The sequence below is a fragment of the Oncorhynchus mykiss genome, chromosome 12, assembly GCF_057628025.1.
Source record: "Oncorhynchus mykiss isolate SJ-2025 chromosome 12, ASM5762802v1, whole genome shotgun sequence".
NCBI classification, from domain to species: Eukaryota; Metazoa; Chordata; class Actinopteri; order Salmoniformes; family Salmonidae; genus Oncorhynchus; species Oncorhynchus mykiss.
The window spans coordinates 57,867,471-57,886,233 of record NC_143033.1 but is presented as its reverse complement, the minus strand read 5'-3'; the positions used below and the strand labels follow the sequence as shown (position 1 = coordinate 57,886,233).

At 40.4% G+C, this 18,763-nt stretch overlaps 1 protein-coding gene across 4 annotated transcripts in view; it reads left to right on the top strand.

Annotated features, from left to right (window-relative positions):
- Positions 1-18,763, top strand: part of LOC110537827 (P2X purinoceptor 1) — a 55,471-nt gene that overhangs the window by 11,242 nt on the left and 25,466 nt on the right. For all 4 annotated transcript variants that reach the window (XR_002475681.3, XM_021624245.3, XM_021624246.3 and 1 more), the window contains exons 2-4: positions 11,101-11,245; positions 17,489-17,560; positions 17,911-17,983. Coding sequence is in view for 3 of the 4 variants with exons in the window: in XM_021624245.3 (XP_021479920.2) it covers positions 11,101-11,245; positions 17,489-17,560; positions 17,911-17,983 (290 nt within the window). In the remaining variant the exon portion in view is untranslated. The remainder of the gene's footprint in view (positions 1-11,100; positions 11,246-17,488; positions 17,561-17,910; positions 17,984-18,763) is intronic.

The following is an 18,763-nucleotide window of genomic DNA, read 5'->3' as shown; positions in this document are numbered from 1 at the left end:
ATCATTGTATTTGGGACAAATCATTCAATAAACCCTAAACCTGAACTAAATCTTCTAAAAAATGATGTGGAGACTGAGCAATTTGAGGTGACTAAACTGCTTGGAGTCACCCTGGATTGTAAACTGTTGTGGTCTAAACATATTGCTACAGTAGATAAGATGGGGAGAAGTCTGTCCATAATAAAGTGCTGCTCCATCTTCTTAACAACACTATCAACAAGGCAGGTCCTACAGGCTCCAGTTTTGTCGCACCTGGACTACTTTTCAGTCGTGTGGTCAGGTGGCACGAAGAGGGACTTAGGAAAATTGGCTCAGAACAGGGCAGCACGGCTGGCCCTTGGATGTACACAGAGAGCAAACATGAATAATATGCATGTCAAACTCTCCTGGCTCAAAGTGGAGGAGAGATTGACTTCATCACTACTTGTAAGAGATATTGACATGTTGAAAGCACCGAGCTGTCTGTTTAAACAACTAGCACACAGCTCAGACACCCATGTATACCCCACAATACATGCCACCAGAGGTATCTTCACAGTTCCCAAGTCCAGAACAGACTATGGGAGGCGCACAGTACTACATAGAGCCATGACTTCATGGAACTCTATTCCACATCAGGTAACTGATGCAAGCAGTAGAATCAGATTTAAAAAACTGATAAAAATACACCTTATTGAACAGAGGGGACTGTGAAGCAACACAAACATAGGCACAGACACATGCATATACACACATCATAACATACGCACTATTTTTAATTTACATTTTTTTATTTCACCTTTATTTATATCCTCTTGAAACTAGGGGGCACTATTTTTATTTTTGGAAAAATAACGTTCCCAAAGTAAACCGCCTATTTCTCAGGACCAGATGCTAGAATATGCATATAATTGACAGCTTAGGATAGAAAACACTCTAAAGTTTCCAAAATTGTCAAAATATTGTCTGTGAGTATAACAGAACTGATATTGCAGGCAAAAGCCTAAGAAAAATCCAATCAGGAAGTGACTCATGTTTTGAAATCGTTGTGTTCCTATGCACCCCTATTGGCCACTGAAAGGGATATCAACCAGATTCCTTTTTCTACATATTCCCTAAAGTGTCTACAGCATTGTGACGTAGTTTCACGCCTTTATGTTGAAGAATGAGCGTAAACGACTACATTGCATAAGTGGCCAGCTGAGGGCTCTCAGAGTGATTCTTGCGTAAAAGACAGAGGTAGTCATTTTTCCTCTTGCTCCTACTGAAAAGCCAATTCTCCCAGTTGATATATTATCGAATAGATATTTGAAAAACACCTTGAGGATTGATTATAAAAATGTTTGCCATGTTTCTGTCGATATTATGGATATAAGTAGATTTTATTTTCGGCGTTGTCGTGACAGCTATTTCCGGTGGATTTCTCAACATAACGTGACAAACAAACGGAGGAATTTTGGGTATAAAAATCATCTTTATGGAAGAAAAGGAACATTTGCTGTCTAACTGGGAGTCTTGTCAGTGAAAACATCCAAAGATCATCAAAGGTAAACAGTTAATTTGATTGCTTTTCTGATTTTCATGACCAAGCTTCCTGCTGCTAGCTGGACATAATGCTATGCTAGGCTATCGATAAATTTATACAAACGCTTGTCTTGCTTTGGCTGTAAAGCATAATTTCAAAATCTGAGATGACAGGGTGGTTAACAAAAGGCTAAGCTGTGTTTCACTATATTTCACTTGTGATTTCATGAATATGAATATTTTCTAGTAATATTTTTTGACCGTTGCGCTATGCTAATTAGTGTAGTTGATGACAATTCTCCTGAATCCGGGATTGGTAGTTCCAAGATTCCAAGATTATTGTTTTGTAGATATGTGGTAATGGAGTAACGGCCTGAGGGCACACACTTAGTGTGTTGTGAAATCAGATATGAATGTATTGTAATTTTTTAAAATTGTGTAACTGCCTTAATTTTGCAGGACCTCAGGAAGCAGCTAATGGGGATCCATAATAAAGACAATTACAAATACCTACCGTCAACCAATCATGTCAGTGTGGAGCTATACAGAACTCTCCACATTGTTATTTTTTTTTGGAGGAGCACGGCAATGTGGTATGGAGCTCAATTTGGCCTCTGCATGCCTCGGAGGCTCTGCAACTACGTCATACCGTCCATATGGTGCCTCCAACCATATTTTCGGATCAAGCATAAAAGCCTATTTATTTTTTAACTCAAAGCAATGAGACCAATCAGTCCTCTATGACAGCAAAATCATAAACAATAGAGTAGGCTAATTAGTCCTTAGTTTTGGGGTTATGCTTAGGTATAGCCATTTGGCTAATCTGTTTTTCCAAATTTCAAAGTCCTGTTTTTGAAGATTAAGGGTATTAAATTGGAATGACTTAAAATCTGGTAGAGTTTTTAGCCTAATCATATTAGAATCTGCAGTAGAATGCAATAGGTTAGAAATAGTCTACTTAACCAACCCATAAAGTAAAATGCAACATCCATTTATAGCCAGCTATGTAAACTCTAACATTAATTTATCCTGCAATAGATGTTCAAATGGTAATACAAATGTTTGTCTTCTGCTAATGCCTCTTAACTAGGTTGACGTTTATTGGGACGAGTCTTGTTCTTTAGGCAGAACTGAGTGATTTTCAGCTGCAAATCCCAAATTTGCTGAATTGTAAAAAACTATTTATTGGGTTGCTTTTTGGTCTTAATTTAAGGTTAGGGTTAGGCATTAGGGTTAGCAGTGTGGTTAAGGTTAGGGCTATTTAAGGTTAGGATTAGGCATAAGGGCTAGCTATGTGGTACGGTTAGGGTTAAGGTTAGGTTTAAAATCAGATTTTATGACTTTGTGGCTGTTCCAACTACTAACCTGCGCCTCTTAAGGGAAAAGTATTCTAAAAGTAACTGAAAGTAATCAAGTAATCAGATTGCGTTACTGAGTTTGGGTAATAATCCAAAAGTTACGTTACTGATTAACATTTTGGACAGGTAACTAGTAACTGTAATGGATTACATTTAGAAAGTAATCTAGTGTACCCAACCTAATGACTTGCTTTTTTTTTAGGAGGTGGATCAGCTTTAATATTGAGGATAGATTGTTGCTTCCATCAATGTAATTGTCTGCATCATTTACAAACCATTTATTTATTTTTGGGGTAAATATATCTATATATATACATACATCCACATATCTACAGTGGGCTCCAAAATTACTGGCACCCCTGACTGGCAATGCACAAATAATACATAAAAAAAATATAAACAATATAATTACAGAGAAACTCAAAATACCAACACGTGAGAAATTACTGTACTTTATTAATGCTTCAATGGAAGCCACCAAAATCGTACAATTATTTAATGCAAAATACATTTGACCAAAATCAAGGTTTCATAATTATTGGCACTCATAGTGAAACCACCTCTGGAGTCCTTTCCTGTAATGTTTGACAAGGAACACATTTGGAGGGATTTTGGACCATTCCTCTAAGCAGATCCTTTCAAGATCCTTCACATTCTTAGGTTTGCGCTTATCAACTGCTCACAAGTTTTCGATTGGATTGATGTCCGGCGACAGAGATAGCCATGACAGAACATTGATTTTGTTGTCACAGAACCATTTCTGTGTGGATCTTGAGGTATGTTTTGGGTCATTGTCATGTTGGAAAGTCCACCTACGGCCAAGTCCCAGCCTTCTGGCAGAGTGAACCAGATTGTCAGCCAAAATTGCCTGATACTTGGTGGAATTCATTATGTCATCAATCTTAACCAGTGCCCCTGGACCTCTGGAATTAAAACAGCCCCAAAACATCACTGACCCACCAAGGACTGCAATTCTTTCACAGTGTTTATTGGGGATTTTGTTTCTTCTCTCACCATCCTCCTCCCTATCCTGGGGTTTTCAACTGTTCCATATCTTTTGACTTTTTTTATAATTACTCTGACAGTGTTCAATGGTATATTCAATCGTTTGTGGATCTTCTTGTAGCCATTACCAGATGTATAAAGGTCTATGACCATCTGTCCTTTTGAACTGCCAGTTCTTTTGTTTTCTTCATGATGTTGGATGACAAAGGGATATTGCATGCGTGTTACCTCATTTTTATACCCTAGTGAAACAGGAAGTGATGTAATGGCTCAATATAGTTCCTTAATACTTAGATCAACTTAAATAAATTGAATTTAATTCCTGGTTTAATCTTGGTAGATATTATTTACAATAATATTTAAGGGTGCCATTAATTGTGAAACCTTGATTTGGAGGACGTTCATTTTTTATTAAATCAATAAATTATTTTGGTGGGTTCCATTGAAACATTAATAAATAACAGTATTTCTCACATGTTGGTATATTGAGTTTCCGTCTATAATTATATTGTTTATATTTTTTTAAGTAATGTTCGTGCATTGCCAGTCAGAAGTGCCAGTAATTTTGGAGCCCACTCTGTACACATATAAACATTCATACATATACACATATATATACACACATACATATATGCACATACACTTCTATTTGAATATACCTTCCTTTATTATTCCCCGCAAACCCTACCATCCTTCTCCTAATTGGAGTAAACTAATAAACAATAACACTAACAATTGAAGTCAGAAGTTTACATACACCTTAGCCTAATACATTTAAACTCAGTTTTTCACAATTCCTGGCGTTTAATTCAAGTAAAAGATTCCCTGTTTTAGGTCAGTTAGGATCACCACTTGATTTTAAGAATGTGAAATGTCAGAATATAAGTAGAGAGAATTAATTATTCAGCTTTTCTTTCTTTCATCATATTCTCAGTGGGTCAGAAGTTTACATACACTCAATTAGTATTAGGTAGCGTTGCCTTTAAGTAGTTTAACTTGGGTCGAACATTTCGGGTAGCCTTCCACAAGCTTCCCACAATAAGTTGGGTGAATTCTGGCCCACTACTCCTGACAGAGCTGGTGTAACTGAGTCAGGTTTGTAGGCCTCCTTGCTTTCACACGCTTTTTCAGTTCTGCCCACAAATTTTCTATGGGATTGAGGTCAGGGCTTTGTGATGGCCATTCCAATACCTTGACTTTGTTGTCCTTAAGCCATTTTGCCACAACTTTGGAAGCATGTTTGGGGTCATTGTCCATTTGGAAGACCCATTTGCGACCAAGCTTTAACTTCCTGACTGATGTCTTGAGATGTTGCTTCAATATATCCACATAATTTTCTTACCTCATGATGCCATCTATTTTGTGAAGTGCACCATTCCCTCCTGCAGCAAAGCACCCCCACAACATGATGCTGCCACCCCCGTGCTTCACGGTTGGGATGGTGTTCTTCAGCTTGCAAGCATCCCCCCTTTTCCTCCAAACATAACGATGTTCATTATGGCCAAATAGTTCTATTTTTGTTTCATCAGACAAGAAGGACATTTCTCCAAAAAGTACGATCTTTGTCCCCATGTAAAGTTGTAGACCGTAGTCTGGCTTTTGTATGGCGGTTTTGGAGCAGTGGCATCTTCCTTGCTGAGCGGCCTTTCACGTTATGTCGATATAGGTCTCGTTTTAATGTGGATATAGATACTTTTGTACCCGTTTCCTCCAGCATCTTCACAAGGTCCTTTGCTGTTGTTCTGGGATTGATTTGCACTTTTCACACCAAAGGACGTTCATCTCTAGGAGACCGAACATGTCTCCTTCCTGAGCGGTATGATGGCTGTGTGGTCAAATGGTGTTTATACTTGTGTACTATTGTTTGTACAAATGAACATGGTGCCTCTAGGCGTTTGGAAATTGCTCCCAAGGCTAAACCAGACTTGTGGAGATCTACAATGTTTTTTCTGAGCTCTTAGCTGATTTCTTTTGATTTTCCCATGATGTCAAGCAAAGAGGCACTGAGTGTGAAGGTAGGCCTTGAAATACATCCACAGGTACACCTCCAATTTACTTGAATGATGTAAATTAGCCTGTCAGAAGCTTCTAAAGCCATGACATCATTTTCTGGAATTTTCCAAGCTGTTCAAAGGCACAGTCAACTTAGTGTATGTAAACCTCTGACCCACAGGAATTGTGATACAGTGAATTATAAGTGAAATGATCTGTCTGTAAACAATTGTTGGAAAAATGACTTGTGTCATGCACAAAGTAGATGTCCTAACCGACTTGCCAAAACTATAGTTTGTTATCAAGAAATTTGTGGAGTGGTTGAAAAAATAGTTTTAATGACTCCAACCTAAGTGTATGTAAACTTCTGACCTCAACTACAGGTTTCTACTTCCAGCTTATACATACTATTCACTTTTTGCATACAGGATGAATAGATGTAAAGAGGAACTTTCTTGTGACTGGCTGTTGTGGCAGCTGAATTAATTATCTGGAGGAATAGTGAAGAATGATGGAACAGCAGCTGTCATGTTATATTGTATAATGTGAGCATATAAGGAACAAGGAGCTAGAATTAGCTGTAGCTGAAGACATCCCTCTTATCACCAGTCTTGGGTAATGCAACATTACTACATATTGGGAAACTTGTTCACATAGATACTCACATTGGACCAATCCTCTCCTTAGCTTGCAGACTTGCTACCACATGTAGGTTTGCAAATAGTGGGATGAGTCAGTGTTGTGGAAGGAGGATGAATTCTTTGGACTTTCATGTTGTACTTTGTACTTTCTTACTGGAGATGCACCAGAAGACAGACTGTGTTATGTCTCAACAAAACAAATGATTTGTTTACACTTTGTGTGTGTATGTGTGTGTGTATATACGTGTGTGTGTGCGTGCCTGCGTGTGTGTGTGTGTTTTGTGTGTCTGTATACATCTTCAGGCATCTGGACTTTAGGAGCTACAGGACATGAACAGGCTGAGGCATGTGCTCACACAGATAACAATCAAACATGGGTAAACTCACAGCTACACTGCTATTTCTCAGAGATATTCCTCCTTGAGATAATGCCAGAAAGGCATGTGACATTTCAAAAGTTCATTCTCTGTTGAAAACACATTAGAGAAACTTAAATGCGCTCAGCTTGGCAGATTCAGTCATACCAGAATTATCACACCTCATAAATTTGTTCTTTCTTTACATCCTAAAGACATTCCCCTACCGTTGGGCCCTTGAGCAAGGCCCTTAACCCCAGAACATGCTCTCCATCCAGGGACGCTGCACTGCAACCTTGACCCTGTGCTTCTCCAAACTGTATGTGTTATGTGTGCTGTCTGGGGTTGGGGGGTGATTAGGAACATGTCCAGGACTCTCTTAATCAGAGCCCTACTGGATTTGAGCTGTTGTGAAGGAAGTTGTCAAGAAAGTGGATTTGTGTTTATATAGGACCTCCCACCCCCACCGACCGTCAACCAATCATGTCAATGCGGAGCTATACGGAGCTCTCAGCAATGTTACAAGATTTGGGTGTTGCACGGCATGGAGCTCAATTTGACCTCTGCATGCCTCTGGAGACTCTGCAATTGTGTCGCACCATCCATACGGTGCCCCCGGCAATATTTTCGGATCAAGCATAAATTGGCTTCTATCCAGAGCGACTTACAGTAGTGAATGCATACATTTTCGTACTGGTCTCAGGTGGGAATCAAACCCGCAACCCTGGCGTTGCAAGTGCGATGCTCTACGAACTGAACCACACAGGATCAGACGGCTATGGGCCTTAATAGAAGTAGGGCGACTCAAAATAAATCTGTCTGAAAAACAGTGTGCTCAGCAAGAGCCACAAAGCCAATCACACATCAAAAAGATCTGTCGCATGGTCTGTCTGACTTTGTCGGTCTCTCTCTCTCTGCCAGGCCTTGGGACACAGAACAGATACAGATCTTTCTTAGATTGTTCTAGTGGAAAATGCTTTCCCTCATTTCACGCTTTGGTTTCTTCTAATGTGGCTGTTTTTACGTTTCTCTCTATGTGGACTTTAATTATCATTCAGAAACAACAACAGCGATAGGATTTGTAGTCTTAGCTTGACGGAAACATCCAGTTGAAACGTACCAGGTTCTTTAATTCTTTAAAGTTTAATTACAGCCAAACAACGCTGTGTGTGTGCACATGTGTGTGTGTGTGTGTGTGTGTGACACTTGTGACTTTAGCTGTAAGGCAGTGGCAGGGAGTTGTAGATGTGTGTAACATCCTGTCTCTGGGGCTTGATGCCAGGGGGTTATTACTTTATATGTCATTTATATAACATCTGTACTTGTTTTATATGTCCTTTTATATTATACCAGCGTACGTACGTATAGCCCTATGACATCATCTACTTACCTGTTAATTCTCTTGCTCACAAGCTGGTGTCCATCAACTTATTCTGTGCCTGTATAGTACAGTTTTTTTTTATTGCTATCTACCTGTCCTGTTAGTTCCTCTATTTCCTTTGTTAGTCTGATCTCTTTTAACCGAAGCTGCTTTTGTTTTAAAGATGAATATTGAATTAATTGAGCTCTAAAGGTACATTTCAAAGTGTCCCATACAATAAGGGGATCGGATGTGCCTATGTCATGCAGGAAAATGTCAGTTCTAAAATATTTTGTATTAGTTAAGAGCCAATTGTCCTCCAGTAGGCTTTGATTTCATTTCCAATATCCCTACCAAGTGGAAATTCTGTAAGAGTTATGTGGAGGCCAATTAGATGATGGTTCGATCGCATTCTGTCTCCTATCAACACTTTTGAAAAAACTTTTGGTGCCAGTGAGAATGAAACTAGCTTGATTAATAATAATAATAATAATATAATATAATAATATTGATTAAGCCTCCTCCATATCTCACTAGGTCCGGGTTTGTTAGCCTCCATGTATCCACCAGGTCTAATGTGCCCATAATATTTGTTATCTCCTTAAGTCCATAAGGGTGATAGTTTGTAGTGTGATTTCCTTTATGGTCCATTGAAGTACTTAAAACCGTGTTGTAATCTCCCACCATAATAATAGGATCGTTTGTTGCTTGTGAGCTCAATAGATTGTTATAAATCTTTTTTTAAAGTGTGGATCAACATTATTTGGAGCACATTGATTAATTATCCAAATATGTTTATCGTTCAATAGCATATTCAAAAGGATCCACCTTCCTTGCGAATCTGTTTGGACAGTTTGCACATTTGGCTTAAAATTATTATTAATTAATATCATCACCCCTTTTGAATTTCTTTGCCCATGACAGAAGTGCCTTTTTCCACATAACTTAATCTATAAATGTCAGTGGCGGTTATGAGGGAGGACACTTTTTTTTCCTTCTGAGCATGGCCTTATTTCTATTACAGCATATTGGATGACTGGCATTCATATTCCATTCACTCGGCTCAATGTAACATCGATAGGTTTAGGCTACTGCATGATACTCAAATTGTCCCTGTTACCATCATGGGGTTGCTCGTCATGAGGGAGAGAGATAAACAAAATAGGGATGTTGTGTTGTAGGCCTAATTTGGAATGACTGGCTCAGCATTGCAGGGTTTACTCACAACCAGGTTGTTATCTTGGAGGCCCTGAAGAGATGGTTGTTAATGTAGAGCTTGTCCAACGCCAGGTGCACTTTCTGGCCCTGTGGTGTTTAAGAATAGTGTAAAGAACCCGTCTACTGTCCACGATCTCTGAAGAATATTGTTAATTGATAGATAAATTGTTTCCGCATAGCCGCGGGAAGTCGAGGTGCTGAGCCTGCTGCAGCACCCCCTGAAAAATCAGAATGTTTATTTATTTTTATAAAAAATATTTTTTGGAGAAAAAAATGTTGTTTTCTCACAAAAGTAGTGCACTGGACCTTTTAATAGTCCTGTATTAGCGGACCGATACAGCCGTCTACAGCATGGGCAAAATGTTTTTTTTTGTCCTGCACCCCTACCCCCAAACGAGCGCAGCACTCCCACCCCCAAACTACTTCCCGCTGCTATATCCTTCAGGTCCCTTCCTCTTCCCAGCACTGTCACTTAATTTTGTAACGGGTTAACCGGGTTAACCTTGCAACAACAGGTCTGTCGGGTCTGTTCCCTGCCAAAACGGTGGGCCCTTTGGTAATCCACATTTTACCGTGTTCCTCCGTCATCCTGAGTTGTTCTTTCAAGTAGTCTTTGTTTTGCTCTTCCTCCACCCCTATCATAACAATATTGTGCCTCATGCATCTGCATTTTATATCTAGAATTGCAGCCCTCATTTATTTGTTATCATCCTGTAGTTTTGTGGCATGGAGTGGTTCATTTTCTGCCATTATTTACTGTATTAAGCTGTTATTAGACTCCACCGATACTTTTTCTGCTATTGCTCCAGGGATCAAATCCAGCTTTTTCAATTGCTCGTTCATGTTTTTCAAAGCAGCTGTCGTCTTTGGCGAATGTTGTTGGGTAACCTTCTTCAGTCTAACCGTCCATTGTGATAGAACGTTTGGTCGGCCACAACTCCTCTCCTCCTCAGTACTGCTCTTTCCTGCTTTGTCTGTTGACTTAGAGAATTGCATTGCTAAATCTTATGATATGCTAAGTCTGGTATCTCTTTAAGTTTGCTTCCTTCTTTTAATTGATGGCTAAATTACAATTTCAAACAATCAATAAGGACACAGGTTTGAAGCTCAGCACGTCACTGCCACCTACCACGTCACATCTGCTCAATCTGATGATGATGAGACCATTATTAATAATGACAAATATAAAGTTCCCATGATGAAAGCTTCAATGTGAATACGTTATACTACTCAAACCAAGTTTAACGTGAGAAGATGCATTAAGACCAGCCTTACTGATTGAACTTACATTAACTAGATTAGTCATACAACACATCATACATGTATGACACATACAGTACTGTACTGTAACCTTGACCTATACTGTAGCTGTTGGCATCATTTGAAAATGGTTGTCTAGAAATGCTGACAATACTCATGGATCTTTGCCCTTGCCTGTGGTTTCATATCTCAGATGCTGAAATCACTAGTACTGTATGAGCCTGGTTCCTCTCAAGGTTTCTGACTGCTAGAGACTTTTCCCTCACCAATGTGCTTCTGCTTGCTTTTTTAGGGTCTAGGCCGGGTTACTGTAAAGCACTTTGAGACAACTGTTTGGGCGTTATAAATACATTTGATTGATCTATTGACTGATTTATGGTATCCTCTGTGTCCTCTGCTCCATCCAGTTGGGTGTTTATCTATGAGAAAGGCTACCAGTCGACAGACACGGCCGTGAGTTCTGTCTTTACGAAGATGAAAGGGGTGGGCTACACCAACGTGGATGGAGAGGAGAGGGTCTGGGACATGGTCGACTACGTCTTCCCTGAACAGGTGGGTCATTGGCTAATATCTTCCTTGAACAGGTGGCTGTGTGTGTTGACGAACAACACTAGTACTGTAATGAATGAGAAACTGAATGAATGACCTGAAAGGTCACATATCATTACACCCTCTAGGAACTGAGCCTCACAGTACATCTACCAGTGTGCTGTAATACTAGTGCAATAGCAATGCGTAATGAAGTACTACAGCGAGGTTCATGCAGGGAAGTCAGACAGATGGTGTCTGACAGATTGAAGAAGAAGGAGGAAATGAAGAAGGTGAAGAACATGAACTGTGGTATCGTGTGATATCATTGTCAACACACAGGTGTGAGAGTGAAACTGTACCTAACTTTCATCAGTGGTTCCTTTGCACGCATCCTGATCCTGCACACACATTAGGCAAATACAGAGACAAGCAGAAGAGTCTCTGTAAACACAGTGACATTGTTTGCCTAAGTGTAGTCAGCTCATGTTGACCGTGACTAAGCAATAAAGAGATACAAAGAAGACACTACTGTTTACTCTGAGGGGTGTGGCCATCATGGGTCTATTTAATTCAGAACCAACCAGTTCGACTGATGGTTAGGAGTAAGGAGATCAATGACCAAAAACAGCAAGAAGGTCAAACACACAAGATTATACAGCCTGTGATCTTATATGAGTATCTATTTGCAAGGTATTTACCGGAAGATGACATTGTCTGCTTTCATAATATATGGTATATGTTAACTTATTCAAGGTCTTTACCTGAAGATTACCTTGTCTGTTATTTATTTATGTAACCTTTATTTAACTAAGTCAGTTAAGAACAAATTGTCATAATATATGGTATCTGTTAACTTATTCAAGGTATCTACCTGAGATGACCTTGTCTGTTATCAAAATATATCAAATCAAAGTTGATTTGTCATGTGCGCCGAATACAACAGCGCCGAATTACAGTGAAATGCTTACTTACAGGCTCTAACCAATAGTGAAAAAAATGTATTAGGTGAACAATAGGTAAGTAAAGACATAAAACAACAGTAAAAAGACAGGCTACATACAGTAGAGAGGCTATAAGAGTAGCGAGGCTACATACAGACACCGGTTAGTCAGGCTGATTTGAGGTAGTATGTACATGCAGATATGGTTAAGGTGACAATGCATATATGATGAACAGAGAGTAGAAGTAGCGTAAAAGAGGGGTTGGCGGGTGGTGGGTGGCAGGACACAATGCAGATAGACCGGTTAGCTAATGTGCGGGAGCACTGGTTGGTCGGCCCAATTGAGGTAGTATGTACTGTACATGTGTAGTTAAAGTGACTATACATATATGATAAACGGAGAGTAGCAGCAGCGTAAAATAGGTGTTGGGGGGGCACACAATGCAAATAGTCCGGGAAGCCATTTGATTACCTGTTCAGGAGTCTTATGGCTTGGGGGTAAAAACTGTTAAGAAGCCTTTTTGTCCTTGACTTGGCACTCCGGTACCGCTTGCCATGCGGTAGTAGAGAGAACAGTCTATGACTGGGGTGGCTGGGGTCTTTGACAATTTTTAGGGCCTTCCTCTGACAGCACCTGGTGTAGAGGTCCTGGATGGCAGGCAGCTTAGCCCCAGTGCAGTACTGGGCTGTACGCAGTACCCACTGTAGTGCCTTGCGGTCAGAGGCCGAGCAATTGCCATACCAGGCAGTGATGCAACCAGTCATGGTGCTCTCGATATTGCAGCTGTAGAACCCTTTGAGGATCTCAGGACCCATGCCAAATCTTTTTAGTTTCTTAAGTGGGAATAGGCTTTGTCGTGCCCTCTTCACGACTGTCTGTGTGTTTGGACCATTCTAGTTTGGACCATTCTAGTTTGTTGATGTGGACACCAAGGAACAGCATTCTCACATAAGTGTTCCTTTTGTCCTGGTGGGAAATGGCAGGCAGTGTGGAGTGAAAGAGAGATTGCATCATCTGTGAATCTGTTTGGGCGGTATGCAAATTGGAGTGGGTCTAGGGTTTCTGGGATAATGGTATTGATGTGAGCCATTACCAACCTTTCAAAGCACTTCATGGCTTCGGACGCGAGTGCTACGGATCTGTAGTCATTTAGGCAGGTTGCCTTTGTGTTCTTGGGCACAGGCACTATGGCGGTCTGCTTGAAATATGTTGGTATTAGACTCAATCAGGGACATGTTGAAAATGTCAGTGAAGACACCTGCCAGTTGGTCAGCACATGCCCGGAGCACACATCCTGGTAATCCGTCTGGCCCCGCAGCCTTGTGTATATTGACCTGTTTAAAGGTCTTACTCAAGTCGGCTACGGAGAGCATGATCACACAGTCGTCCGGAACAGCTGATGCTCTAATGCATGCATCAGTGTTGCTTGCCTCGAAGCGAGCATAGAAGGGATTTAACTCGTCTGGTAGGCTTGTGTCACTGGGCAGCCCGCGGCTGTGCTTCCCTTTGTAGTCTGTAATAGTTTGCAAGCCCTGCCACATAAGACGAGCGTCGGAGCCGGTGTAGTATGATTCAATCTTAGCCCTGTATTGACGCTTTGCCTGTTTGATGGTTCGTCGCAGGGCATAGCAGGATTTCTTGTAAGCTTCCGGGTTAGAGACCCGCACCTTGAAAGCGGCAGCTCTACCTTTTAGCTCAGTGCGATTGTTGCCTGTAATCCATGGCTTCTGGTTGGGGTATGTACGTACAGTCACTGTGGGGACGACGTCCTCGATGCACTTATTGATAAAACCAGTGACTGATGTGGTGACTTCTTAATGCCATCGGAAGAATCCCGGAACATGTTCCAGTCTGTGATAGCAAAACAGCCCTGTAGTTCAGCATCTGCTTCATCTGACCACTTTTTTATAGTCCGAGTCACTGGTGATTCCTGCTTTAATTTTTGCTTGTAAGCAGGAATCAGGAGGATAGAGTTGTGGTCGGATTTACCAAATGGAGGGCGAGGGAGAGCTTTGTACGCGTCTCTGTGTGTGGAGTACAGGTGATCTAGAATTATTTTGCACATTTAACATGTTGATAGAAATTTGGTAGAACTGATTTGTTTCCCTGTATTAAAGGTTCCGGCCACTAGGAGCGCCACCTCTGGGTGAGTGGTTTCCTGTTTGCTTATTTCCTTATACAGCTGACTGAGTGCGGTCTTAGTGCCAGCATGGTGGTAAATTAACAGCCACGAAAGTATATCTGAAAACTCTCTAGGCAAGTAGTGGTATATGGTATCTGTTAACTTATTCAAGGTGTTTACCTGAAGATTACCTTGTCTGTTATCATAATATATGGTATATGTTCACTTATTCAAGGTATTTACATGAGTCTCATGGTCATTTCCAAAACAATGTAATTGACACTGGTTATACAGTACTGATTGAGTGATTCAACATTGTATTACACCCAAAGGTATTTATTTTCTAGATATTGAAATAGGCAGTATATTGAGCAGTTTTATAGTAGTAGTAGTATTAATAGTAGTAGTAAAAGCTGTCTTGTACTACTGTAACTACACAGACATGTCTTAATATAACATTCATCTACAAAGAAATTATATTGACTCTAACTGCACTATCAATTACAGTGGGGCAAAAAAGTATTTAGTCAGCCACCAATTGTGCAAGTTCTCCCACTTAAAAAGATGAGGCCTGTAATTTTCATCATAGGTACACTTCAACTATGACAGACAAAATGAGAAAAAAATCCAGAAAATCACATTGTAGGATTTTGTATGAATTTATTTGCAAATTATGGTGGAAAATAAGTATTTGGTCAATAACAAAAGTTTATCTCAATATTTTGTTATATACCCTTTGTTGGCAATGCCAGAGGTCAAACGTTTTCTGTATGTCTTCACAAGGTTTTCACACACTTTTGCTGGTATTTTGGCCCATTCCTCCATGCAGATCTCCTCTAGAGCGGTGATGTTTTGCGGCTGTTGCTGGGCAACACGGACTTTCAACTACCTCCAAAGATTGTCTATGAGGTTGAGATCTGGAGACTGGCTAGGCCACTCCAGGACCTTGAAATGCTTCTTACGAAGCCACTCCTTCGTTGCCCGGGCGGTGTGTTTGGGATCATTGTCATGCTGAATGACCCAGCCATGTTTCATCTTCAATGCCGTTGCTGATGGTAGGCTTTGTTACTTTGGTCCCAGCTCTCTGCAGGTCATTCACTAGGTCCCCCCGTGTGGTTCTGGGATTTTTGCTCACCGTTCTTGTGATCATTTTGACCCCACGTTGTGAGATCTTGCGTGGAGCCCCAGATCGAGGGAGATTATCTGTGGTCTTGTATGTCTTCCATTTCCTAATAATTGCTCCCACAGTTGATTTCTTCAAACCAAGCTGCTTACCTATTGCAGATTCAGTCTTCCCAGCCTGGTGCAGGTCTACAATTTTGATTCTGGTGTCCTTTGACAGCTCTTTGGTCTTGGCCATAGTGGAGATTGGAGTGTGACTGTTTGAGGTTGTGGACAGGTGTCTTTTATACCAATAACAAGTTCAAACAGGTGCCATTAATACAGGTAACTTCTTCCTTGTTTGTAGGTGACCAAATACTTATTTTCCACCATAATTTGCAAATAAATTAATAAAAAATCCTACAATGTGATTTTCTGGATTTTTTTCTCATTTTGTCTGTCATAGTTGAAGTGTACCTATGATGAAAATTACAGACCTCTCATCTTTTTAAGTGGGAGAACTTGCACAATTGGTGGCTGACTAAATACTTTTTGCCCCACTGTAGATGCCATTGTGGTACTGCCTTAACAGGAATCAATGTAATTGACAGGAATCGATGTAATAACATCTGTCTTTGCATGATAATAACCACTTCCCGAAGTGGTCATAAGTCGGTGACTTGGCATCATGTGACCGAATTACACAAGCATGCCATCCAGACCTGTGTTGAAATACTATTTAAGATCTTTCAAATACTTTGAGTGTTTACTTTAGCCTGCCTGGAGTGTCAGGTGGCTGGGGTTTGTACTTTGGAGATGTTAGACTTTGCTGTTGATTCCATTACAACAGGGAAGCTCAATCAAGCACAGATAAAGTGTAAATCAAGCAGAGCTAAATGGCGTCAAATAGTATTTGAACCTAGGTCAGATGCCATCTAATGCTGTTACCCAGGCAGGAAGACTCCAGTACCAGTCCTTATTAATTCAGGGCCACATGTCCTGTGCTTTATATGGCCTCTACATATGAGTTAGTTTACATTAACATGTACGACATCCTGGTCGACACTCGAGAGAAGGCCAATAGAATGAAACAGGAGAGCGAGGGTCATAGAAATGCAATTACTAGTACAAGAAAAAGTCCCTCAGACCAGCGCTATTCGACTGCACCTTCATGTAATTCAGTATTTCTGTTGCATGGCGGGGGATTTTGATCTGTTACAAAAACAACAGCGACAAAAGGTTTGTCACATAACATGGAGAGATGACCTGCAGGTCTGTGAAAGGTAATAACTTTTTAAATGACAACTGATTTCACCTCATGACCTTCTGATGTGATGACATTTACAGGTAAAAATATATCCGGTAGCAGACCTTGTTGTTCCCATAGGGAATGGATGGAGGATCGTTATATATGCAGGTCAAATTCAAATCATTCGATATGCTTTCATAACAAGGTCAATGTTGCCAAAGCGAAGTGATACAATAATAATTATGAAAACAACAGTGACAACAATAACAATAGTGGCTATAATACTAAAGAAAAACAAATGGCTTCAAACTGTGTGATTGTCACATTTAAAGATACTATTATAATCTCTCCGTGTCTCTGTCTCTCTAGCCCTGTTTTTACATGGTGCTAACATGGGTCCTTTGTCCTGATCTTGTCTACATGATTGTGCCCACATTTCCAGAAATGTTTCTGTTATCTCTGCACTGTGTCTGCATTGCCTGATTACTTCCTTTATGCAAATTATTTCACAGGTATTTCTTCAAAATAATATGTATTTATTTATTGTAAGACATATTGATGTAATCAGTCAATGCTACCACCTGTCAATGATTTTAGAGGGCTAAATAATGAAGATTTAAATAGTTTTTCTGTTCAGATCTGTCTACACTTGTAAGATATCCAGACACAATGCGTATCTGACTACCTCTGGATGTGGGCAGGATGATCTGATCACAATCGGATCACAATGTGTATTTTGATTGTCTACAACTGTCTAAAAATGTGGGCACAATCAGAATGTAGACAAGATAAGAACAAAAGACGCAAGTTAGAACCAGGTGTAAATGGGGCTTTTCTCTCTCGTACCTCAGGGAGACTCATCTTTTGTGGTGATGACCAACTACATTATAACCAAAGGTCAGAAGATGGGAAAATGTCCTGAGGTATGTCAACTCATCTCAAAAGTGTTTATTGGATTTTCTGTATCTCTTTGTATATCTTTCTGACATGAATGTATTTTCATAAATACTAAAGCTAAATGGAAAGTACATCATATCAGCTCATCTGCTTTCATTGTGAGATGCTGTCAATGACACATGTAGAGAAGAAAAATTATAATTCATTTGCACAGAGATCATCAATCAGGAAAATGTGGTCTAAACAGTCTTTTATTGACCTATTGTATCATGTTTCGTACACACACACACACACACACACACACACACACACACACACACACACACACACACACAAAAAAAAAAAACATTGACTCTAACTCCTTCCTGTGTTTCAGCTCACAGAACCCAGGTATCTCTGCAACTCCGACTCAGACTGTGAAAGAGGGATAATAGAACGTACGGGACATGGTAAAGTCCTGACGGCATGGCAGTGTGACACAGTCCCACTCACTTACTTAGTGTTTGTCAACTTCTGGTCGGTGGACCAGCGTTGGTTCATGGCACATTGCTGGCCGGTCCTGGCCAGTTCCTGAGATGGTTAACTGAACTGAACATATAGTCAGTTCTACAGTGCTAGCAGGTTGTCCTCCAAATGAGGAAGAGGTATAGTTTGCCGGTCCCTGACACAAGACGGCCATAGCTTGTCGGTCCCTGGTATAAAAAGGTTGAGAAACACTGCACTAACTAACCCTCTTCACTACCTACCTAGCCAAACTAACCATTCTTCACTGCCACTACCACAACCCTCCCCACCTGACTACTCACACTGGCCATCTATAACTACAATAAGGGATAAACAACAAAGGGATGTGAGTTCAGTGCAAATAATTCAGTCCTTCGTAGTCTATCCTTTACCTTGTTCAATTATTACTACTGTATGTATTGGATTCTAATTACTTGTAATCAGAATCAGGTGTTGTTTAACATGGCACACGATTTCACTTGTCAGAGAGCTAAAAACCTTGTCAGGGAGATAAGTGTTCAGGTTGTATCATCATTGTTTCCCTGCCCAAAGTCATGCATGCAAGAAGAAAAAGTAGGCTTGATTTCAGATCAACAACTTTCCATGTTCTTAGCAACATGACGCAGGGTGGTTGAGCGCCTTGGCTCACCATTATATTAAAGCATGCAAACAGAGTCCCACACACACATATTATGCATACATGCACACAACCACTGCCTTCCGTT